The sequence below is a fragment of the Corapipo altera genome, unplaced genomic scaffold (assembly GCF_003945725.1).
Source record: "Corapipo altera isolate COAL_440 unplaced genomic scaffold, ASM394572v1 61286, whole genome shotgun sequence".
Lineage (NCBI taxonomy): Eukaryota > Metazoa > Chordata > Aves > Passeriformes > Pipridae > Corapipo > Corapipo altera.
Window position 1 is genome coordinate 298,027 of NW_020884907.1, and position 24,977 is coordinate 323,003.

Below are 24,977 nucleotides of genomic sequence, written 5' to 3' on the forward strand. Positions count from 1 at the left end.
TAGTTATCCCAATGCCAGATGGTCCTCCATTCACGCAAAAATACTTGACTCCCTTTTTGACTGAGTGTTGCCTACCACCAAGTACAGGTTTCAATTTTCACAACTGTTTAGTTTCATACATTACTGACAAATAAACACAAGTGTCTTTTAGCTGTTCAAAATAAGTTCACTGAGATATTGAAATGTGATCATTATCATAAAAAGCAAGGGTTACAGCATTTTAAGTGTTCGTCTTGTTTTGTCTTTTTTTTCCCCTCATCTCTACTTTGATTAGAGATTGTCAAGTTAGAGGAAAATATGAAAGAAGAATTTCTACATTGGACACTCATAATATTATTTCATTTTCCTGCCATGTCTAGTCTCCATCTCCAGATTCCTCTTCACCTCGGGGTGCTGAATCATCAAGTAGGCAACATCACCAGGATGTCTGCAGTACAGCAGAGGCCTCCACTAATAAAGAGGTAGAGTGAAATCTTATAAAAACCACAGTCTTGTTCATGATGCTTATGCTTATGCATGCTTTAATTTTCTTTGCCCCCTTGCACCTGCACAATCCCTTTTCTTCTTTCAAAATTGTAATAAACTTGAAAAACTGATTTCCTTTATGCTTTTCCCTTATGCTCCTTTCCCTTGTGCTTGCCTGGCTGTCTGACTGAATTTCTAACATACTTAAGACTCTTAATCGTGGCATTTCTGACTCTGTGTTCAGCTGCCACTAAATTTATTTAACAGGCTAGGAGGTATTGATTTACCCAACATCTCCTCTGTAGTAGAGGCAAAACAAAGAAGCCCTTTCCTTTTATCCATGCAGATTATTTTCCCACAAAAAAAATATTTCTCAGCCAGATAAAAAAGTCCTTAAATTAAATCAGTTAGGTAGTAAATTATGCTGTTTAATATTTTGTCATTGTAGAAACTGTCCTGCCAGTGATTCATAGTCAGAATTCAGTTCCTAACTCCAGGCTCCTCAAAATAAAGCTGCATACTTGCTTTCTTTTTTTTTTCCCCTCACCTAGCAGTGCTTTACAGTGCAGTAATTCCACCAACACAAAATGAAAAGTGTGAGTAGAACCTCTTGCAGTGTGAAAATAAAATGCTTTGACATAACAAGTATTTGAGTTAGTATAGAATGGCAGGCTCTGTAAGCAGAAGAATCTGCAGATGTTTGGTTTATTTACTTCTTAATTTTTAAACTTATAAACCATTGTAGAAACTGTAGAGTAACAAATACTGTATTGCTACCAATAGCAATTCTTGAATTATCTTACTGTATTAAAAACCTGATCCACTACAAGAGGAAATACTGATTACAGTTGAAACACTAATTAGTAATCCATTCTTTCTATTTTTCTTTTGTAATTACCAAGGGATAAGAAAGCTTTCAACATGTATGTAGTTGTGCCAGTCTCTACTTGCATTTAGAAGATAATGAAGTTTCAAAAGACTGGAGAAACCCATAATTTTTCACATACCAAAGTTTTCAACAGTAGATCATGCCATTAAGTTTTCATCTGCTGTACTGTTAGTTTATTAAAGCCTTCAGCTTTCTTCATATATATTATATATTTTAGCGATTTTTAGATATCAGTAAATGTACCAAAGGAAGAAAACAAACAAGACACTACTCGTTTCAGGTTTTTAGGATGTGTTTATGCAGAGTTACAGAGATGGTAAACTGGGTTTCACAGCAGGATGTGTCAGCTGCTAGTTTCTCTCAGATGGGGAATATTTCCTGCCTTAGTATTCTGAGGCAAGAATAAAGTGATAAAACAACCTCATAATTTTTGGGATTGAATTTTAGGGCTTAGGAAAACTTTTTCTTAAAAATAAATTTTATAATACTAAATGGCAATGACATTATCAAGAGTAATGAAATATTAATGACCTTGATATTTTATTATTCATGGTTATGTAAAATTAAAAGGTGTAGGTTTCCACCTATTGGTAACTTTACCTGTTACTTTACTGTTCTACTGGTCTTAGTAGAATGTATTTCAGCCTGGGTTATGAACAAGGGACATTAAATTTGTGTGTGAGTTTTTGCAATAAAAATATATATGATGATGGTTTACACCACTCTATCCTAAAAATAGGTTGCTAGTTGGTTTGCTGAATAGTTGCTAAATCTGTATCACAGCCGTTGTCCACTCTGTTTAAAAAAAAGTAAAGATCATTTATATGCATGAACTGCCTCTGGTGTGTAGGGGTTTGTTCTCTAAGCCTGTCAGAGCCCAGTGTCTGAATCTCCTCTTTAGCACTACACCAGCAACTATTACAAACAATTGTTGGAGTCTGTGGATAGGTGGTTTGGTAGGAACATTCGAGGAGATGAAAAGAGCCACAGATCTGAAAAGGCATACCAGTGTCCTCAAACCAGCTTAAATGCCTTGGCAGTGGATTCATTATTGACATCTTTACTGATGCTGGTACACTATCTGATGGACAGATTTCTTAGTCTTGCAGCTCAAGGAGTGCCAAGAACTCAAAGGCTGTGCAGGCTCTGCTGTCTGTGCCACAAGCTTTTGGTTTTGTTTTGAAAATTTCATTTTATAGCAAGACAAGCATCATTGATTAAAAAATATTACTTGTTACATCCTTTTCCACTTCTTACAAAGGAAAAAGACTCCTTGGGGTTAGTCAATTGACCTGTCACATAACTGTTACCTTGCTGTTACTTGTTTTTTCCACTAATACCCAGTTGCCTGTCATAAAGAAAAATAATTTGTCATATATTTCCCTTTGTATCATCTGGAAATATACTGAAAATTGTTAAAGATATTATGCATTATTCTGATCATAGGTATGGATTTTCTTTTAATAAAATTATATCAAGCAGTTATTGGAGGAGTTACTGCTGGTACAGTCAGTTGTAGATTCATTAAAGTTTTGTAATCCTTAAACTATCCAGAAGTCCTATCAGCATATGATAGCAACAGGTATTTCAGTATACCCATTACCATCTATATATTGCCACACAGAATTTTATTTGATAAATTTTCATATGTAGTTTATGTTATTGTTTATAACATAATATGTTATATATAATATGGTTTACTCACTGAAATTTTTTAGCTTTCAGATGTTTGAAGTGTTAGTCATGAAGTCTTTCATATAACATACCAGTTGGAAGTAAGGTCTTCCTTTAGTCTGTTTATTTACACATGGAACTCAGTATTCTATTTCTTTACTCTTTATGTAATTGAAGCTACCAAATGTGGTTTTGTGCTTCATATGGTGTAAGCACAGTTGGTGGTGAGCCCACAGTGAATTCAGTTATCCCATGGAATACATAACCTGGTAAAATTTCTAAAGCCTTTTGTAGACTGCGTTAATGAGGGATACATCTAAGAACAGTCCTAATGAATAACAGCATTTTGTTAATGATGGTTTCAGTAATGAATAATAACAGTATAGTGCATTTTTTATATTCCTGCCTGTATTTATTTGTTGGAAGATCCAATGTCTTTGAGATATTATATACTTTCTTGCATATTTCTTATTAAAAGTATAGCACCTATTGGTAGACAATTAAATTAATGCACTAGTGAAAACCAATAAGAACTGAAGTCTGGGCCTAGCATATTGCTTGGTGGATAGATGGAAATGAAATACATTGAATTTTACTCTAGTAGGTGCTTAGATTTTGAAAATACTAAATATAATAATAAATATTAATAATTGGTGATCTTCCTTTGCTAATAACCGTGACTCATTTAATATTTTTTTTGTGTGTCTGGAAGAATTTTTAATGTGTATTTGTGCATGTTATGTTCTGTTTGAAATCCTTTTTGTCTTAATTACAGTCCAGAAAAAGCTTGGCTTCATTTCCGACGTATGTTGAAGGTAAGATAAATCTACAACTTCTAAATGGTTTTTTTGGTATCAAAAACCCACTGGCATGGGTTTATAAAATAAAAAACTATTTTATTTGCTGAATAGAAAAGCTACTAGGGTTGGGTATGCTGTTTTAGATTAAATTATGTCCAATTTGGAACGTGATCCTAAGCTAAATCCTACTGTAGTCTTTCAGAACTTCATAAACATGGAGCTTTTATTTTTATAGTATTTAATTTGTAGTTTCTGTGTCTGTTCTACTGGGGTTTTTTCTCAATATCACTTAAAATACTACATTTTTATGGTATTTACACAACATGTATGAATTTCTGTGGACAAGGAAAATAGGCTAACACTGTGGTGCTCTGTCCAGTGTTGATTTTAATTGGCAGGCTTAATCCAGTCTCAGTTGGATTAATTAGCAGAATTGGATTAATTGGCAGGCCTGCCAGAGGAAATCTGCTCTGCTTTACAGCTACTTGTCCTCTAATTAAATAATGCTTCCTGTCTTGGAGTTAAGGCTGCACTAGTGCTGAATTTATTCAGAACAATGTGTAAAAGCAAGTTACCTCCTACATGAACTACTGTTACCTTTTGTGTGAGTGCATCCTGTAATACCGTAGGAAGAATGCATGTTGTAACACCCAGTTATTTTGTTGTGAGAGCATGACAGAAGCAGAAAATAGAAGTTTCTTTCCCGCCCCCCCCCCCAGTGGTTGTTCTGTATACTTGATGAAATGTCAGAAATACGGTTGATGTGATACTTTTTTTGGACTGCCTTGTAGCTCCTTCAATTGCTTTACAGTGTGCTGTGCTTAATTGATTGTTTTCTTTAGACTGCAAACTGATCATTGGTTTAGTCTTCAGTGTATAAGCTGCATGTTTTGGAGTCTCTGGCCAGATTGTCAATTAGTCCATAGCTGAGCATTGGAATTTTGCAGCAATGAAAGGTCTCTCTAGAATTTAAATTCATTTCCTATTGGTAGTCCTCTCTACCAAGGGCTATTTAAAATAATCCTCTTCTCCTAAAAGAAAAAAAAAATAAAAAAAAGTAAACTAAAATTTTCTTAGATCTTGGTCCAATGCAAAATTCCTTAAAAATACAAATGTGCAGCAGTCTATGAAAAAACTTGCCAGGGTGGGGAGAAGGTGTTGGAGCATTTTTTCTTATTTCTCATTTGATTGGTAATAAAATAAATTAATTTTTCCAAGTCAAGTTTGTCTTGCCCATGGCAATAATTAGTGAGTATCTGTCCCTGTCTTTCCCCATGAGCCTTTTGTTATATTTTCTCTCCTCTGCCCAGATGAGGAGGGGGGTGATTGAACTGCTTTGGTGGGCAGGGTCAACTCACCACAGATGTTGAGAGCATTTGCTTAATATTTTGTGTTGTACTTTGAAAGTACTGGTTGCCATATCATCATAGTAAACTGAAGTATTTCAGAGGATTTGCAGCCATCAGGTGCAGGCTCAAGTTGTCAAAGTGCTGCTGTTTTGCTGTGGTTCAGTGTGATTATTTCGGTGATTCTTTCCTGTGTTACAGTTCCCGGACCTTGTGATCCTGAAGACTTAATCGATGGAATCATTTTTGCTGCCAATTACCTTGGTTCAACTCAACTGCTTTCTGATAAAACTCCCTCCAAGAATGTGAGAATGATGCAAGCTCAGGAAGCTGTCAGCAGAATCAAGGTGCGGAATGATTCCTGCTGCCTCTTGTATGGGTGTCTTGTGGTTGTGGATGTGACCTTCTCACTTATGCAGTAAATTCTGCATGTGAGGTTATCTATGGTTTCAGAAAGGTAAAGTGCCTCACCTTTCTTTCTGCAAAAAAAATTATATGTTTAATGCTACTTTTGGAAAAGACTGATAAGGGGGAGTTACCAGGTCATTTTAATTCCCTGTAATAATACTTGTGCCATGTACACTAAGCCAGAATCTGAAGTGAGTGATGGTCAAAGTTATATGTTATCTGGATGTTGAGGGAAAACAGGTTTAGAGTATAAAACACAACTAGTAAGTGTTGCAGCTGCTTCAGCCTCGGCACTTGATGCAATTGCTACTGTGATAATGATTGCAGTTATTTTTGACCCTGGTGTGGATACTTGTTTCTCCACACATAGCAGCTAGGTGCTGATTTAAAAAGGAAACATCTGTGATAGTATAGAGATGTATGAAATAAAAATAACTTGTCCTAGAATATGGTACATTTGCTTTGTTTGTTTGGAAAAAAGAAATGCCAGCCAATTTCTGTACAGGCCAGGACAAGCAATGGGCGTGCTGCTGTATTTGAAGTTACAGTTATGACACTGTCAACTGAAATTATACGTGTGAATGAAATATTACACAGTTGTACAAGATGCTGCAATATTCCCACTACCCATACATGACTGAATGGTAGCCATGCAGCTTCGTCTTCTCCTGATTCAGCTAACCAACACAATCTCCTCTGGGAATTTTAATTAGTTTAATATTTGTGTGTTCTTCTTTTGTAGTTTATTTTGGGTTCCAGCTCAGATTTGGTGTGTGATTGTATAAAAGAGAGAGGAAGAGGAGAGAAGGTTATCAGCAAAGCCAGTAGTATTGTCTGTTAAGGTCGGCTGATGCTTCCTACTATTATAATTCCTTCCAGTGTTTTCCATAACAGGTGTTCAGTTCAGTATGTAACTTTAACACAGAAGCTCCAACTAGAACCATTGAGAGACTACCATAAATTGCAATTTTGATGATGTTCTAATGCATAAGTTCTTGTAACCTTGTCTCTGAAAATCATTAACACTCTAGCATTTTAGAAGAGGCTGGGATGTAGCCTTCCTGTTAAAGACAGATCATCCTCTGACATCTCTGTAGAAGTTTTCACAAACTTAAACTACTGAGCCTTTTGCAAAAGAATGATTTATCTTTGTTCATTGCAGACTCTGTATTCAGTAACATTCTTTAAACATGTTTCACTCAGCTTTCTCGACCCTGGCAGGTCTTGGTGGGTTCTTCCTAAAACTGCAGTGGTTTCCCTTATTGAGTCTGCTTTATTTCTGCTCTGGGTGCAAGTAAGGCTGTACCCCTCTGTTTGGTAGTCCCTATGTATTCTTTCCTGGTGCTTGGCCATCTGGTAGAAAATTTGTCTGATTTGAATGGATGGGAAACCAAAGGTAAGAAAGATAAGGGAGAGAAGTAAGGGCTTTGATGAGGCTGGATCTAGGAGTGACACATCACTGGAGGTTGAAAGGAAAGTTTGGCATCAGCTGTCATAGGAAAATGATATCAGGAGTGACACTTGAGCCTGGGACTGGGCAGGAAGTTTGTACCTAGAAGGTAAAGCTTCTGTGGGAATATACAGTCAAAAAAGATTGAAGGGATGTGGTAGAGAAAATGAAACAGAATTTATTTAAATTGGGCCTATGAGAATCTTTCTTTAATACTAAATGTATTTCTTAGAAATTCATTAAAATATTGTTATGTTTCAGCACTTCTGTGCTTCAAAACAGAAAGAAATCTATTTAACTCATTTCATTCATATCTCCCATAATTTATACATCCATATAAATTGGTGGGCATGCGTATTTTTTGTTGTAGTATACTTGTCTCAGGACTGAGGTCCAAATAGTTGCATTGTTGACCTGGTATAACCCTAGCTGTTGTGACTAATTTTCTGAAGCTCAGTTTATTTCAGAAAATTATTGGCTTACTGCATGGCACACAATACCATGGTACACTTCTTTGATAGTTACTGCATTTTGCTTCTAAGTGAAGCTCAGGCAACCTCCCTTCACCTTATGGTCTTTGGTTTGTTTGTTAGGGTGGGCTTTGACTGGTTTTGTCACTGATTGCCATTTAAGCTGAACGGTTTTGGTGAGAAATTCAGTGTGATAGAAGGAGTTGCTGCTGCCAGATTCATCACTGCATCAGATAGCTTTTATCCCATATGTATAAAGTATGCAGGCTTGAAGTTAAGAGCATTAAAAAGGAGGGTGAAGAGTTTTGTTTAAGACCTGTGATGTACACATCACAGTGTGTTCCTTTTGAATTTAATAATCCCTATAATGCTTCCTTATAGCAGAGCCTTCAAACCACATATTCATTCATTTAGAATATGAACAGATTGTGAAAACAATTTTCCATGTTACTTCTTTAAAAAGGTATTTCTTCAGTTATAAGTACAAGAGTTGGATGTTTTCTTGCTTGGCCATTCATTTCTGTGAAGTCCAACGAAATTAAAACAGAAGCAGTGCTTTTGAAGGTATTCATCAAATGTAGTTATGAATACTTCACTAGGAGGCACTCTTAGTTTGCTGTGTGGCAGGTTTGAGCATTTTTAGATAATAACTGGTTCAATTTCTGAGTGGAAATAGTTTAATATTCTGCACATTTTCTTTACTCAGTGTCATCTCAATGCTCGCAGAGTTACAGTATATTTTCCAGAGAGGCTAAATGGGTTGAGTAAACTTAAGACACCCCTGTAGCAAAAGTGGAAGCTTACTGGTTTTTAATATTTTGTAATTTTGGAAAATAAAAAGATAATATATAAATAATGACATTTCATTTACCTTATGTGAAAATCACAAATTCTGTGTATTTTAAAAAAATAATATTTTATATAGATTAGATAGTTTCTGGGGTTTTTTTAAATACTCTTCTGATTTGAATTAGCAAAATAACATGGTGACAAAAAGGATTTGTATAATAAAGTGTCCTGCATAGAATTATCCTAATTTTTTTGTTGTTCATGCACTATAATCTTTTTTTGTGACATTTCTGTGCATTGTTAAATCACTTATTAGATTTAGAAGTGCTTGTTCCATATCATGACCTTACTTTTAAGAAATATTTGAAATTTGTTCTTCAAAATGCTTCCATTTGAAGAACAGAATTTTCAATAAATTGACTGATAGTGTATTTTAATAGCTCAGGGTTTTTTTCCTCTCATTTCTTCTTTTTGGGCTGCGCTTTTCTTCCTTTGGGAGGTCTGTCACTAAAGTTTGGGGTGGAGGACAAAGTGTCAGAAGAGGAGCTTGATTTTAGAAAGCAGTTTAAATGCTCTACCTCAGGAGTATCTCCCCCTTACCCAGTGTATGGCAGGCAGCTGTTATTCAAGATAAGTATATTATTAATTTAAATTAATAGTCATGTAATGAAGAGCCTGCTATGGGAGGCAGTTCTAATAGTTTGCAATCACCAGGCTATCAAATACTTTTTAATTTGAAAGAGATGACTAAAAGCTAGTATGAGAATGTTTCTATCTGAAAATATGCAGCATGTTCTAAACTTTGGGTAGCTGCTTTCAGATTTGTTTAGACAAAACCTGATAGCTTTAAGTTTTGAGCATCAGTGTAAAACATTTGATGTGTCTTGTGATTCAGGCCTCCTGTTTGTTCTTCGTAAAAGTAGTTAGGGCTGAATCTATATGGAGTCTGTAGCAGTAAGCCTCCTTCCCATCACAAGAACACCTGTTAATTTAATCAGCAAAGAGACTGTTAGTGTTGGAAGTAAAAGGGTAACTGCCAGCCTGGTGAGTATTACATTTCTTCACTAAGGAGGTCCAGAAGTTCAGTTCACCTTGATTTGAATTAATGATTGCAGGACTGTAAAAATTATATTTATTTACATTGTTAGTGGAAACCTGTTTTAAGGTGTTTGTGGAACTGAAGTACTTGCTCCACTGCTTCCTTGAAAAGATGTGGTAGTATGGACTTACCTTTGTGTAGGTGTCACAGGAAAATCTGTTGTCTAGAGAACATGTCCAGTGTGAACATGGGTTTATTAGTATAATACAGGTTTATTTGCTCAGAAGGAGAAGAAAATGAAGGGGACAGTTACCTTCTGTCATTTTATTTTTCCAGGAAACAGTAGCATAATTTTAAGGAGGTTATTTTTTTGAAGTCTGTTAAAGTATGAGATCCAAAAAAGCTGGAATAACAAGGCTTAGGATTCTTCTCTCACCTCTTACATTGATGTGCCTTCAAAAGAAGTAACATCATGGTTTATACTGCTGGAAGTGATGGGAAGCTCTGTTTTGTTTCTTAAAAAAAAAAAAAAAAACAAACAAACCAAAAACAAACAAAAAAACCCAATTACACACAAAATAACCTTGTTTATTGCAAGTAACATTTTAAGTGAAAAAAAATTCTTTTGTGTTCTTCCTGAGTCTTTTGATGCTGTTTCTTTTCATTTCTGAAAGTAATTGTGCTAAACATAAAATTTTTTTTTAAGCCAAAAAGAAAAGGAGGAAATTAATCTAAGCAGGGACTAATTTAGATCAGCTAGTAGTTTATGAACCCTGACATTAGCATGCAGATTCCTGCTTGACTTGGAGTCTCTGTAAGTTTTTCTCTAACTGTTCTCCTGTCTCTGTTTGTTCCACGCTAAGCAGATGGCCCAGAAATTAGCCAAAAGCAGGAAGAAGGTGCAGTACAAACTCCATCAGCTTGATGTTATGCTTGTTCTTTTGTTTTCTGGGAGGGCTTTTTCCTTTCTTTTTATTTTGTGGTTTTATTTTCTGCATCCAGCAAGGTTTTTTCAGATTTATTTCTGAGCCACCATACAAGCTGACATGTGTCAGAAATCAGTTGCCTGATTGGCCATTTTTTGTTGCTTATCATTAGCCATTTCATGTTAGAATAGAATAAAGATTGGATTTATCAAATAGTTACAGGCAGTACCCAAAATGCATACTAAAGAATCAGTACTGAAACAGGCAAAGGTTTTAACTCTGTAAAATGATAGATTAAAATGAGGTGTGGTTTTTTTTTTCTTTTAGCCCTTTTTTTTTTTAATCTTTCTGTAAGGCTGCATTGTTTGATTCACAGAGATGTCAAATTGCTGGATGCAAAAAAGAAAAAAGTTTGTCTATACACACGGTAATATACTGAAATTGGCTCATCTTTGTAATAAGTTTTGTTTGTGGAGCTTCTAAGTACCTTTTAACAAATGTAATTTTAAAAAATTATGAATGTTTTGCTTTCTATTAACAAAATATGACTTCTAAAGGTGGGTTACTGCTTGAATAGTACGTTGTCTGACTGTGAAGGTCTTCTTAGCAGAACTGCATTATGAATTGCTTAAATACTACCCACCTGTGGTACAGGTTTTTCCATTGGTCTTGGCAGCCACTGTTAGCCCATATAGAGATTCCTTGGGCAAGAGATGCTCTTGGGCCTTTCTATGGCTTGTGTGAAACCCTTACGTAAAGTGGGATTCATAGTGTGCAGAAAATGGTAGAATTATTTTGATTTTCATGAAATCTCTATCTGGTTCATACTGCAGTCAGTTATAATTTTACTGAATTGGGAAAAATATCAGGGAAGCTTTTATGAGGTTGATTTTTTTTTCTAATGATACCCAATTCACTTTCACATATATGATATAGTTTCCACATCTTTGTGTTTATCTTTTGCTTCTGCAGTCTAATACTCTATCCTGCATTGCTGTTCTGATGACTGTGTCTTAGTGCATCCTTGTTTGTGAACTAACATCATTAGTAAATATGTTACCTAATGGGTTTGTTTGACTCTAATCCATTTATTTGCAGGCTCCAGAAGGTGAATCTCAACCCATGACTGAAGTAGACCTCTTCATTTCTACACAGAGAATAAAAGTACTGAATGCAGACACACAGGTACAGGCATAAACACTTCTGTCAGTTTTGTGCGAGTAGTCTACTGAAATAGACTTTCACCTACATGCCAAAATTTGTCCTTCAAAATGTGCTGGCTCTTGTATTTCCCCCAGGATTTCATGGTAAGAAATCTGTGGTCAACAACTGTATCATACAGGCAATTACTCTGGTGTGTGACTCTAGAAATGGTTAGAATTTGTGGGTAAAGTAGTTGCAGTCATCTCATTTCTCATGAACTCTGATGCATGAAGTATTGATTGTGCTCAGAGTAGTCCAAAATGTTTAGTTGTAATAATTTGTTCATAGTCCTCTACATGTACATGCCCAGCATACACACGTTCAGATATTGAGGTCTTTATGTGATTTTACACAGAAAAAAAAAACCTTTAATTTGTAAAACTTTGTTTTACTTTTGAAAATTGAAGCTCTTGTTTCCTGTTGGCATCTCCCTTCTTGCAGGTATTACAGACTTCACTTAGCAAAGGTCTTATTGCTGTCTGTGTGTTTTCATCTTAGGTGTGCAATAAGAACTTGGTTGAAGCAGCTGCTTATATTGGTTTTCTTATTCCGCAGGAAACCATGATGGATCATCCCCTGCGGACCATTTCTTACATTGCTGATATAGGAAATATAGTTGTTTTGATGGCTCGTAGGCGAATGCCACGGTCTAACTCCCAGGATAATGTGGAAGCATCTCACCCTTCCCAAGACGGAAAGAGACAGTACAAAATGATTTGCCATGTCTTTGAGTCTGAGGATGTAAGCAACTACTTTGTCTTATAATTTTTTAGGGATGGAAAAGTAAGCACATTTCAGTAGGTCTGATGTTCACTGTTAGTGGCCCTGCTTGCTTTTAAACTGCAACCACTATTTCATCTAAACAGAGGAACTTACTTTATATGTTTGGACCCCAACATTTTACTCAAGAAATTGGTGTTCATAGTAGTGCTTCCTATTTTTAATCTCTTTGATTGCCTTCCAATAACAGTGAGAGGAGGGTCCAGTTGCCACAGTTTACAAATACCAGCTCAGATTCTGCACAAGAGAGTGAAAGTCTATCAGATATGCTTATTTTCCTAGGAAAATTTTAATCCCAAGCCTTGCATCAAGGATCAAGCACTGATACATACTTGAAAAGTGATCTTTTATTTTTCAGGAGGCTTGTGTTGGGGGGTCAGTTGCTGATACCATATCAAAAAGCCTGCAAATAAAGTTGGTAATTTCAACAATTCCAAAGTGTGTCTCTGAAGAGAGAACAGATTTTAGTCTATAGTGCAGGTTACTAAGTTAGCTTATGTAGGACTTGATATCCTGTCTTCACAATCAATGTGCAGAACCTGCTGATTTTATGCACTTTTTAAAGCTCAGTAACTGAATGGTAAAATCAGACATATCAGATTGAAGTGGCTAGATATTTAGTTGTCAGGATCATAATCATGTTATGCCTAGTAACTCATGAAAATAAAAAAAATCTCAATTCTAAATCATCCAAATAGCAGAGTGTTACATAAGTAAGGTGAAAACATCAGTTTCTTATAAAATACTCACATATCTTCCAATCTACAGTATATCACCAAGGACTTGGAGATGGGAAGATTTTTTTGAATAAACAGCTGATTTTATGTAGTGATGAATCTGTTCTAAACCCACGTCTGAATAAATCATCTGGTTGATCTGATAAATGTATATACATGACCCAATGCTGAAATTAAAAATAAAGACGAGAGCACTGATCCAAAGTAATCCTGTACCAAAATTATGACAGAGAATATAAAAAATGTGGGTTTTGTCCCACAAAATAACATGTAAACCAGTTTTGCAAAGCTTTTCAAGAATCTGGTATGAAAGAAAGAGTAGCCAAAATATTTTTCGCTTAATACCATTTGATAGGCTGCCTGTTTTGAGGCTACTGTTCCTGTATTTCTAGTCACAAACTTTGATACTGCTTGCTCTCTTACTGGCCAGTTGAAAAAGCAAAAATGAAACTGTCAGATGTCAGAGGCTGGGGCTTATTTTACTTCAGCATGTGGTGGTCTGACTCTTGGATGATCCAGGCTTCCTGGATCTGTTTCCCAGGCTGCTCACTGGGACATTTGCCTAGCTGGGATCTATGCTTCTCAATTTATGGTTTCTTTGGATCAGCCCATATTTGTTTCAGATGTGATCCCCTCTGTGCCACTAGACATTGGCTTGGAAAGTACATGCTTGTAAATTCAGCAAAAGCATTACTCATTCATGTGAAAATATGCTGAGAAATGGCAGATTATATCAGCTCTCCTTAGGGTATGTAGTTCACAGATAGCCTGCAAAATGTGTCTCAAAGTGACTAACACAATGGAAGCATTGTAGCACCTTATTAGCAGGAAGGAAATGGCTTCTTCAAAAATCTTGTATGTCCAATGAAGTAATGCAGCCTGTTTATATTATAAAACTTGTCTTTTCTTCTTCTGGGACAGCTGGGTATTTGGAAGAAGTTACACGGTGAGTAGAAGTTACAGAGTGAGACAGAAGCTGTAAGCCTGCAAGTGGGTGTTGTCCAGAATATGTCTCTGCTTGGACAAGTCCTTGTCTAAAGAGGACAATGCCAGATTTTCAACTCTATTTAGAGCTATGTCTTCAAATGAGCCGAACCCCAGTGATGTGTCCAAATGCTGGGAGCTGGACTCTTCCTGGAGTGAAGATACATGTGTATGAATTTAAAGTCTGCATTTATCTCATGACTTAAGTTATGAAGCTATGGAAGTGTAGTTTTCTCCTTGCTGTCTTCTCCTTGCTGTCGAAATCAAGTGGATCTGAGCTTTGGTAGTATACTGGCAGTCTACGTATTGATCTTTTCAGCACCAGCAATCATGCTGTTCTCATCAGCAGATTTAGTGCTAGTTTGAGTTGTTTAAGATACAATCAAATTTTTAATTTAGGTTGGGAACCTTTCCTTTATTAGGGAGCAAACTGGACTTTAAATATAGCCAAATAGGCTCTATAAAAATACAACTGAGCAGCATTCATTCATCACCAGCACTCTGCCAGGCCAGCCATGTCAGCTGTGGAGTTCTCCTCTTCTCTTCCCTCTCTTTGCCACAGCCAGCACAGCTGCAGGTGCAAGAGGGTGCCTACAAAGGACAGGACGAGAAGGAAAGAGGCAGAGAACTGGCAGAATCATGGGATTTGGAGGGAGTGAAACAAGAAATATAGGGGAGAGAGTCTGAAGGAAGTAGGAGGTTGAAGAAGGAAATGCATCTGACCATTTCTAGTCACTTCAAGGCCTTGATTTGGTCACTAATTGCTGCCCTTTTCCTATTTTGTCTGAGACTGAGATAGGAGCAGTCAATATGAACACGATGGTCCTAAAGGATGGTAAGAAAAGTTGGAAATACCTTCTTAAATGTGTCTGTGTGTTTTCTAGTAGACATTTTTGTTTTCGTTGCTGGCTTGTCAGAGAATTGCATTGTCCTGACTGGAAGAGAGAACCATCTGGGACCTGCATGGGTAGGAAGAATTGTAGGTGCATCCCACAGTGACTGCAGTGGCTATACCTTTACCCTTATATTAGCAGTTCTTACCTGTGAAAGGATGGCTTCATTTCTGATATTTATTATTGCTTACCAAGCTGGATTCACAGCAGAGGTGAATGTGTTGACATTTTATGGGTCTTTTAAATTAGTCATGCACAAATATGTTTTAGACTGGATGGCAGTAAATTGTAGGTTTGTCAACTTGATGATCCATTTTTCAGTGTGATTGTAGCAGAGAAAGTGTCAATGCACACAACCATCAGAATGTTTCACATTTTTCTCTTCTCTTCTCTTCTCTGGGAACTGCTACAGGCGCAGCTGATTGCACAGTCCATAGGTCAAGCATTTAGTGTGGCCTACCAAGAATTTCTGAGGGCAAATGGAATCAACCCAGAAGACCTTAGCCAGAAGGAATATAGCGACTTGCTCAATACCCAGGATATGTACAATGATGACCTGATTCACTTCTCGAAGTCTGAAAATTGCAAAGATGTATGTATCTTTTTTTTTTCTGTAACAGTATTAAGCTGTTCTGTATCAGTTGTAGGCCCTTGTTGGCAGAAATCAAAAAACCTTTAATACTTCCTATAAATTAGCTCAGTTAGTCTAGAATATCCTCCTTAATAGGACACCCTGTTGTCAGTTCTGTTTCAAAGGCAAACAGTGAACCCAAAAGTTATCAGCATTGAAATGATTTACCATCTGTTGTCATTCTTTTTACCAAACAATTTTGAGACATTTGAAAGTGAATTTGAAGCAGATTAACAGATTAATACAATTTGAAAGATTACAGTAAATAATGTAAAATTTATAGAGGCCTGGGTGTTTATGAAAGTGGCTGATTCCAGTTTTTACATAATTGTGTGTGCCAGAAGGCTTTGCAGCTTGCTTAATAAAAATGAACCGATACACCACTGGAACACACAGGTAATGATTTTCTAATCCACAGTTGTAAACTCTTGCAATCTCTTCCTGTTTAGGATTGTCCACCAAAAACAAAGGCACTAGGATTTCTTCCATTTCCTCTGCTCATACACAGAAATTACTTTTGAGAGGTGTTTTTGCACTAAGCAAAATCTTTATTATGTAGTGCTGATCATTTAATGTTTGAATACAAATGAAATGTGTAAAGTGTGTACCCTATTTTGATTTTGCTTTGAATTAGGAAGACAGGTTGCAAACAAAGAAGGGTATGTTTGTTGGCTATATAGATGTTGGGAAGGGGGTGATGTAAGTTCCATGGATGTGAAAAAAAGTATTTTTTAAACACTTTTTCTTATTATACAGGTTTACATTGAAAAGCAAAAGGGAGAAATCCTAGGTGTGGTGATTGTGGAGTCTGGCTGGGGCTCCATTTTGCCTACAGTTATCATAGCGAACATGATGCATGGAGGACCGGCAGAGAAGTCTGGGAAGCTGAACATAGGAGACCAGATCATGTCAATCAATGGGACCAGTTTAGTTGGTTTACCACTCTCAACATGTCAGAGCATCATAAAGGTAGGGGAAATGTTTCTGGAAGCTACATGTTTAAAAGGGTTACATAACAGGAGAGCAGAAAGTATAGAACTCTTGACTAAGTTCTTACCGAATGTTTGCATAGAACTTTCCATTTCATGATCTTTAAAATACAGTGTGAATTAAGCTACACCAATTTTCCGACTCCACACAGAACCACAGAATGGGTAGGGTGGCAAGGGAGCACTGGAAGTCATGTAGTCCAACCTTCCTGCTCCAGCAGGGTTCCCTAGAGCACGTTACTCAGGACTGTGTATTGATGGCTTTTGAATATCTCCAGAGAAAAACAGTCCAAAGTCTCTCTGGAAATCTGTTCCAATGCTCAGTCAGCCTCACAGTAAAGAAATCCTTCCTCGTGTTTAGGTGGAACTTCCTGTGTTCCAGTTTCTGCCCTTTGCATCCTATTCCTCTGCACCGCCAAGTAGAGCCTGACTGCATTCTCCTGACGCCCACTCTTCAGATACTTGTAGACATTGATGGCGTTCTCTCTCAGTTATCTCTTCTCGAGGCTGAACAAGCCCAGCTCTCTCAGGCTTTCACAGAATCATAGAATTGTTTAGGTTGGAAAAGACCTCTTAAATCATCAAGTCCAATTGTTAACAGTTTCCTCATAAGTGAGGAGCTCACAGTCCCATAACTATCTTTGTTGCCTTCCGTTGGACTCGTTCCAGGAGCTCCATGTCTCTCTTATACTGAGGAGCCCAGAACTAGGCACAGCACTCCAGATGTGACCTCAGCAGGGCTGAGCAGAGGGGCAGGATCACCTCCCTCAGTCTACTGGAAATCCTCTTCCTAATGCATCCCAGGATATCTTTGGCCTGCTTGGCCACAAGGACACACTGCTGGCTCACAAGACAGCTGCTTGTCCACCAGGACCCCCAGGTCCTTCTCTGCAGAGCTGATTTCCAGCAAGTCGGCCGCCAGCCTGTGCTGGTGCCTGGGATTATTCCTCCCCATGTGCAGGACCTTGCATTTGCCCTTGTTGAATTTCAGAAAGTTCCCCTCTGCTCATTTGCCCAGCCTGTCAAGGTCCTTCTGAAGGGCTGCACAGCACCTGGGGGTATTGGCTGCTCCTCCCAGCTTTGTGTCATCAGAGAACTTGCTGAGTGGGCACTCCATCCCTGATAAGTTAAATCATACTGGGACTAGAGTTGAACCTTCAGGGACACTGCTAGCTACCAGCCTCCAACTGACCTGTGTCACTGATCCCAACCCTCTGAGTTCTGCCATTCAGCCAGTTCTCAATCCATCTCACCATGCACTCATCCAATTCTCAGTTCCTGAACTTGGCTATGAGGATATCATGAGACAGCGTCAGAAGTCTTGAGGAAGTCTAGACACTATCCCAGAAGGGCTCTGTGCATAACTTCACGACGTTTTGTTTGGAAAGAAAATACTACCAGATATGCACTTGAAATTTTATGTGACAAATGAAGGCACAGGTGGTTAATGTTGTCCTAGACCATATTAGCTGTTAAATGCCTCAGTATCTGGATGAAATAGAGTCAATCTTTTTTTGTTCTTGTATACCTACTTCTGAAACTTTAAAACTTTGAAACAAAGACATACCCTCTGGGGAATCTTTGCCCAAGTTGTTTGAAAGTGTGGCGCTTCTCTTCACTCAACTAAATGGGATACTTTAATTAGAAGAGCTTTCTCGTAGTTGTCAGAAAATTATGTGAGTTCAAAGAGCATGCAGGTCATCTAGAACTGAACTATGTCTGGGGTAGCTGTAGCATACAAGGGAATAAGTATTTGAACATCAGAGTTTAAAGAATGGGAAAGGTGCATCTCTGTGGAGTGTTTGAGATAAAGCTGTATGAAATTATTTATTGAAATAGTCTGTCGGGGCTCTGCAGATCATCACATGTGGACATGTCATGTAATACTGGTTTTATGCTATACAGACAGCCTTCTCTGATTTTTATGAACATATCTGTTACACTTATTAATCCAGGCAACTTTTTGGTAACAAGTTATATTATGTACCTTTTTTTTATATATTGTATTTTTTAAAAATTGTAAAATAAATTTTCCATTTACAAGGTCAGTTTGCCAAGTGAAAAAAAAATGTATGAAGTAAATTCTCATTTTTTTTCCTCCATGGATTATCTCTTAATACTACTTGAACTAAGATGTTTACTACTGAGTTCTGATGAGTAATAAATGCATAAGTCACTGAACCAGCCACTTCAGATTCAGTGAGTAGAAATGATAGCCTGGAAGTGTGTCATACTAAAAATATGTCAAAACCTGTCTTACATTTGTAAAGGAAGGAAGAAAAAAAAATCATATTATATGCTAGCTTCAGTGGAACAAGTATATATATGAATATTCTAAGTACACACTTAAATGTGGCAGAAAATTTTCAGATTTCTTTAGCATGCTGTAAGGACTCCTATGAAAAGATGATAATATTATGTGGATAAACATATCTCATAAGCACTTCAGACAAGATGATTTCGGTATTATGGATCTAAGCTCTGCTACTAATTTACCATAAACCAATTGCAAACTGACAGAGCTTGGAAGAAGCTTTCCGTGCATTGTGGCTATTCTCTAATAGGTTTATCTTTTTCAAAAGCATCTGGTGCTGGCTACTGTCAGAAGCATACTCAAGAACTAGATAAACAAATAAAGTTGGTCAAAATATGCAATTGTTTTGATTCTGATCAGTTTATATTACCAGTCTGCATGATACTGAAAATTAGCCACTTCTGAAATATATGTGCTTTCTGTAAAATTAGAAAAAATTTTGTTAGGGACCACATTACTTTTTTTTTTACCAAGTAGTATAGATAAATAACTTGCATATTTGTCAGGGAAGTAAGAGCACAATGATATCAAACTGTTGAGGGCATATGTTGGGAGGAAAGGATTAAAAACAGAAGAATGGCAAGGAGGATGGTAGATTTGCTCAAGTGACCTTGCAGCTCGGAATGCTGAGGTCTGGAAAATAACAGTGTGGGAAACCCCATCTATTATGCCTACTGCTGTTTATCCTGTCTGTTTTGAGAAGTAGAATCTCTGTGTAGAGATACCATAGGTGTTTACAGAGACTTAGAGGCACTCTTGTGGACGTGCTTGAGTTCCCTGTCTTGAGAGATCAAAGCTCAGAGATCATGAAAAACACAGGGGAGATCACAGCATGGTGGTTAGCTATATGTGTGCAGGCCTTTGTTAAATTGGTGCACGAGCAGGCCTACCATCCATCAGGATGGGCTGAGCCTAAGCAGGTACTGAAATTGACAGGTTGTGAATTAAGTGAGGTGAAAGTTTCTGTATTTTTTGTAAAGCATTTCATTCTTGATGTGGATGGTATTTATGTATGGATTTATGGCTAATGCTTTCTGTGAATGAAGCATTTCAGAAAACCCTCTTAACAACCTCCAAGAGCTCTAAATACATGAAGTTGCACATTGCGGTTATCTGTGTTTTATTATGTTTGTGTTTTCATGGAGCCATGTGAACACAGAGTCTCTGAGGCTGGCAGTCATCCCTGTAGCTGGTCTAGACCAACATTTTTATTCAAAGTAGAGCTTGCTTCTTAGGGCTATGCCCACTACTATTTAAACAACTCCAAAACTGGATGTTTCACAACCTCTCTGGGTAATCTGTTCTAGTGTTTTACCACCCTGTCAGTAAAAATAAATTTTTTCCTTCAATTTTCTTCTGGTAGAAAGGAGTCTATAATAAATGTGATATAACTCATTTCAAATGGAGGAAGAGTACTTGGAATGTATCGAGCTCTGTCTTGGCAATGGATGATGAGCAAGCAGAGAGCTTATGGGCTAGGATGAAAGGGCAGACGAGTAGGGGTGACACTGTTGTGAGTGTTTGCTACAGGCCCCATGATTGGGAGGAGGCAGTGGATGAGGCCTTCTACAGGCAGCTGGAAGCAGCCCCAAGGTCACAGGCCATGGTTCTCGTTGGGAACTTTAACTACCATGACATCTGTTGGAGAAGCTACAGGGTGAAGCACAAGCAATCCAGGAGGTCCTGGAAAGCATTGATGACAACTTCCTGTCACAGGTAGTGGAGAATCCCACCAGGAATGGTGTGCTGCTCAACATTATACTAGCAAACAGGAAAGGCCTTGTTGGAGATGTGAAGACTTAGGGCAGCTGTGGCTGTAGTGACCACGAGCATGTAAGACTCTAATCATGGACTTCAGGAGAGATAACTTTAGCCTCTCTAGAGATCTTCTTGGAAGAATCCCATGGGAAGAGGTCCTGCAGAGAAGAGGGGTCCAAAAGATTTGGTTGATATTCAGGGATCACTTCCTCCAAGCTCAAGAATGATGCATCCCATTGAGCAAGAAATCAGGCAAAGGGGATAAGAGACTTACATGGATGAATGAAGAACTCCTGTCATTACTCAAGCATAAGCAGGAGATACAAGGAGATGGAAGCAAGGTCAGACCACTTGGAATGAATATAGAGAGGTTGTCAGAGCAATTGGAAATGAAACAGGGAAGGCACAGGCCCATCTGGAATTAAGTCTGGTGAAGGATGTCAAGGACAATAAGAAGGACTTCTTCACATACATCAGTAACAAAAGGAAAATGAAGGATGATGTGGGCCTCTTACTGATGGAGGGGGTAACAGAGGACATAGAGAAGGCAGAGTTACTGAACAGTTTCTTTGGTTTGGTGTAGACTATCAAGACCAGCACTCAGGAACTTCTGACCCAGGAGACCAGGGTAAAGGAATGTTGGAAGGAAGACTTCCCCTTGGTCCAAGAAGATTGGGTTAGAGAACACCTAGGCAAACTCAACACCCGCAAGTCCATAGGCCCTGAGGGAATGCATCCACAAGTGCTGAGGGAGATGGCAGATACCATAGCAAGGCCGCTCACCATCGTCTTTGGAAGGGCGTGACAGTCAGGAGAGGTGCCTGAGGACTAGAAGAAAGCCAGTGTCACTGTAGTCTTCAAAAATGGTGAGAAGGAGATTCAGAGAACCACTGGCCAGCCAGCCTCATCTCCATCTCTGGAAAGGTGATAGAGTGCCTCATTCTGGAGGCCATTTCTGTCCTCATTAAATGACAAGGAGGTGATCAGGAGTAGTCAGCATGGATTCACTAAAGGTAAATCATGCTTGACCAAGCTGATTGTCTTCTACAATGAAACTGCCTGGATGGATGAGAGGAGAGCAGTGGATACTGACTTCAGCAAGGCTTTCAACTCTGTCTCTCACAACATCCTCATAGACTATCTCCAAGTGTGGACTGGATGAGTGGATGGTGAGATGGATTGAGAACTGGCTGAATGGCAGATCCTGGCAGGTCATAATCAGAGGCAGAGGGTTAGTTGGAGGCCTGTGACTAGTGGTGTCCTCCAGGGTTCAATACTGGGCCCCGTATTGTTTAGCTTATTAATCAATGGCTTAGATGAAGGGGCAGATGCCCACTCAGCAAGTTCTCTGATGACACAAAGCTGGGAGGAGCAGCCAATACCCCCAGGTGCTGTGCAGCCCTTCAGAAGGACCTTGACAGGCTGGACAAATGAGCAGAGGGGAACTTTCTGAAATTCAACAAGGGCAAATGCAAGGTCCTGCACATGGGGAGGAATAATCCCAGGCACCAGCACAGGCTGGCGGCCGACTTGCTGGAAATCAGCTCTGCAGAGAAGGACCTGGGGGTCCTGGTGGACAAGCAGCTGTCTTGTGAGCCAGCAGTGTGTCCTTGTGGCCAAGCAGGCCAAAGATATCCTGGGATGCATTAGGAAGAGGATTTCCAGTAGACTGAGGGAGGTGATCCTGCCCCTCTGCTCAGCCCTGCTGAGGTCACATCTGAGTGCTGTGCCTAGTTCTGGGCTCCTCAGTACAAGAGAGACAGGGATTGAGTCCAAGAGAGGACCACGAAGATGGTTAACGGACAGGAGCATCTCTCTTAGGAGAAAAGGCTGAGAGTTGAGCTCATTCAACCTCAAGAAGAGGCAAATGAGAGGGGACCTCATCAATGTCCGTAAGTACCTGAAGGGAGGATGTCAAGAGGATGGAGTCACAGAATCCGAGAATATTCTGAGTTGGAAGGGACCCACAAAGATCATTGAGTCCAACTTTTAAGTGAATGGCCCATACAGGAGATTGAACACATGATCTTGGTATTATTAGCACCAAGTTTTAACCGACTGAGCTAATCTCAGGCTTTTCTTGGTGGTGCTGAGCAGTAGGACAAGAGGCAACAGGCAGAAATTAAAACACAGGAAGTTCCATGTGAACATGAGGAAGAACTTGTGTAGGTAACCGCGCAGTGGAACAGGTTGCCTAGAGAAGTTGTGGAGTCTCTCTCACTGGGGATACTCAAGAACACTCTGGATGCAATCCTGTGCCATGTGCTCTGGGATGACCCTTCTTGAGCAAGGATAAGATAACCCACTGTGGTCCCTTTCAACCTTACCCATTCTGTAATTGTGTGAATAATGGAAATTAGGAGCAGCACTGCTTATATAAGGATGATATGAGCAGGACCTGCTGTTTGCTTGACAGAACTGAATTTATTTCATTAGGGAAGCAACTTTTTTGCAACTATCTTAGCTACTTATTGAAGAGTCATTGGATTTTTTTGGTGAGTTGCATAGACCTGTTTAATATTCCTTTCATGCATGATTTCTGTTATCAAATGAAGAAATTGCCAGCAGGAATCTGGTTTTCCTAAAACAACTGTGTCTGCTTCTTGGCAAGAAAAATTTAATATTTTATCACTTATTTCATTGAATATTCTGTTGCTTGTTTCTGGCATTCAGTGATCAGATTCTGTTACAATGCATACAAAAATGTATTTATTCAGGGCTGTTGCCATGTCTGTGTTTTAACTCTTTTTTTTTCCCTACAGTGCTTATGTTAAATGTTTAACTTTTTCTTTGCCAGCATCCTTCATGGTTTGGGTTTTTTTTACAGGGTTTGAAAAATCAGGCCCGAGTTAAACTGAACATCGTTAGATGTCCTCCAGTAACCACAGTCTTGATCAGAAGACCAGACCTCAGATATCAATTGGGCTTCAGTGTGCAGAATGGCATTGTAAGTAGCTTCCACACTCTCTGGTCAAGCTGCTATTTTCTCCCTCATAGCAAGCAGGATTTTGGATGTATTAAATCTCCTATATAAAAGTTAATTTAATAAGAGTTATTTTTTTCTTTGACTCTCCTTACTTCACAACTTTAGAGTCAACCAGAGGAACAGAAATGTTGTTTTACTGTAAAAAAAACCAAAAATGTGTAACAGAGTCTTCTTTCATCATGCATCATTCATGTCTCTAACCAAACCATTTCATGACGTCAAAAGAAAAAACCTGTTCTTGATCCTCTTTTTTCGTAAGGCATCATGAACATTGTTAAACTGAGGTCCTTCATACACTCATAAATTTCCTATCCACAAGACATGTAATGTACAACATAGCCTTTTCTGACAGTTCATTCTACTCTTGGAAGGGAATATCCATTAGTTACGTGTCACTAACAAATTTTGCTTTGAGTCAGTGATTGATAACATTTTAGAATTCGTTGCGAGTCCCTGTGTTTAAATGTTGATTTATATCTTGTAGGCAAAAATGGGTAATAAAAAGCTTCTGTTCCTTATCCAGCCCATGATAAATTTGTCCTTTCCCTTCCAGATCTGTAGCCTTATGAGAGGGGGTATAGCAGAGCGAGGAGGTGTGCGTGTTGGCCATCGGATTATTGAAATCAACGGGCAGAGTGTTGTAGCAACACCCCATGAGAAAATTGTTCACATCCTCTCAAATGCTGTTGGTGAGGTAAGAGCTGGCAATGTCTCTTGGCAGTATAGAATAGTTCGTTGCTGGTACCAGTAGCAACCAGTGTAAACCAGCGTAGCAAGTGGTGTCTTTCAAGGGACCATGCTGGGACAATATTTTGTAATGTCTTCATCAGTAACATAGACATAGCATCCTCAGCAAGCTTGGAAGTGACACCAAGCTCAGTGGTGCTTAAGGAAAGGGATGCCATTAGAAGGACCTGAACAGGCTATAAAAGTGGCCCATGTAACACTTGTGAGGTTCAACAAGACCAAGTGCAAGGCCCTGCATCCGTGTCTGGGCAGCCTCCAATATCAGTAGACACTGGGGGTGAAGGGATTGAGAGCAGCCTTGCAGAGAAGAATTTGGAAAAACTCATGGATGAAAAACTGGACAAGAGCCAGCAATGGGCACTTGCAGCCCAGAAAGCCAACTGTATCCTGGGCTGTATCAAAAGCAGCGCAGCCAGTAGGTCAAGGGAAGTGATACTCCCTCTCTACTCTGCTGTTGTGAGGCCCCACCTGGAGTACTGATTCCAGTTCTGCAGTCCCCAGCACAAAAATGATGCGAACCTGCTTGAGCAGGTCCAGAGGAAGGCCACAAAAAGCATCAGAGGGCTGAAGCACCTTTCCTATGAAAAAAGGCTGAGAGAGTTTGGAATGTTCAACTTGGGGAAGAGAAGGCTCCAGGGAGCCACCTGACATCAGCCTTTCAGTGTATAAAAGGGGCTTCTAAGGAAAATTGAGATAAAC

At 38.7% G+C, this 24,977-nt stretch overlaps 1 protein-coding gene across 4 annotated transcripts in view; it reads left to right on the forward strand.

The window, feature by feature from the left end:
- APBA1 (amyloid beta precursor protein binding family A member 1) overlaps positions 1-24,977 on the forward strand; it is an 80,678-nt gene that overhangs the window by 53,940 nt on the left and 1,761 nt on the right. For 3 of the 4 annotated variants that reach the window (XM_027652481.1, XM_027652483.1, XM_027652482.1), the window contains 10 exons: positions 360-461; positions 3,804-3,843; positions 5,376-5,521; positions 10,197-10,229; positions 11,355-11,441; positions 12,015-12,200; positions 15,266-15,445; positions 16,241-16,453; positions 23,373-23,492; positions 24,085-24,225. In XM_027652481.1, the coding sequence (XP_027508282.1) occupies positions 360-461; positions 3,804-3,843; positions 5,376-5,521; positions 10,197-10,229; positions 11,355-11,441; positions 12,015-12,200; positions 15,266-15,445; positions 16,241-16,453; positions 23,373-23,492; positions 24,085-24,225 (1,248 nt within the window). The remainder of the gene's footprint in view (positions 1-359; positions 462-3,803; positions 3,844-5,375; positions 5,522-10,196; positions 10,230-11,354; positions 11,442-12,014; positions 12,201-15,265; positions 15,446-16,240; positions 16,454-23,372; positions 23,493-24,084; positions 24,226-24,977) is intronic. The other variant, XM_027652484.1, reaches the window with a different exon arrangement.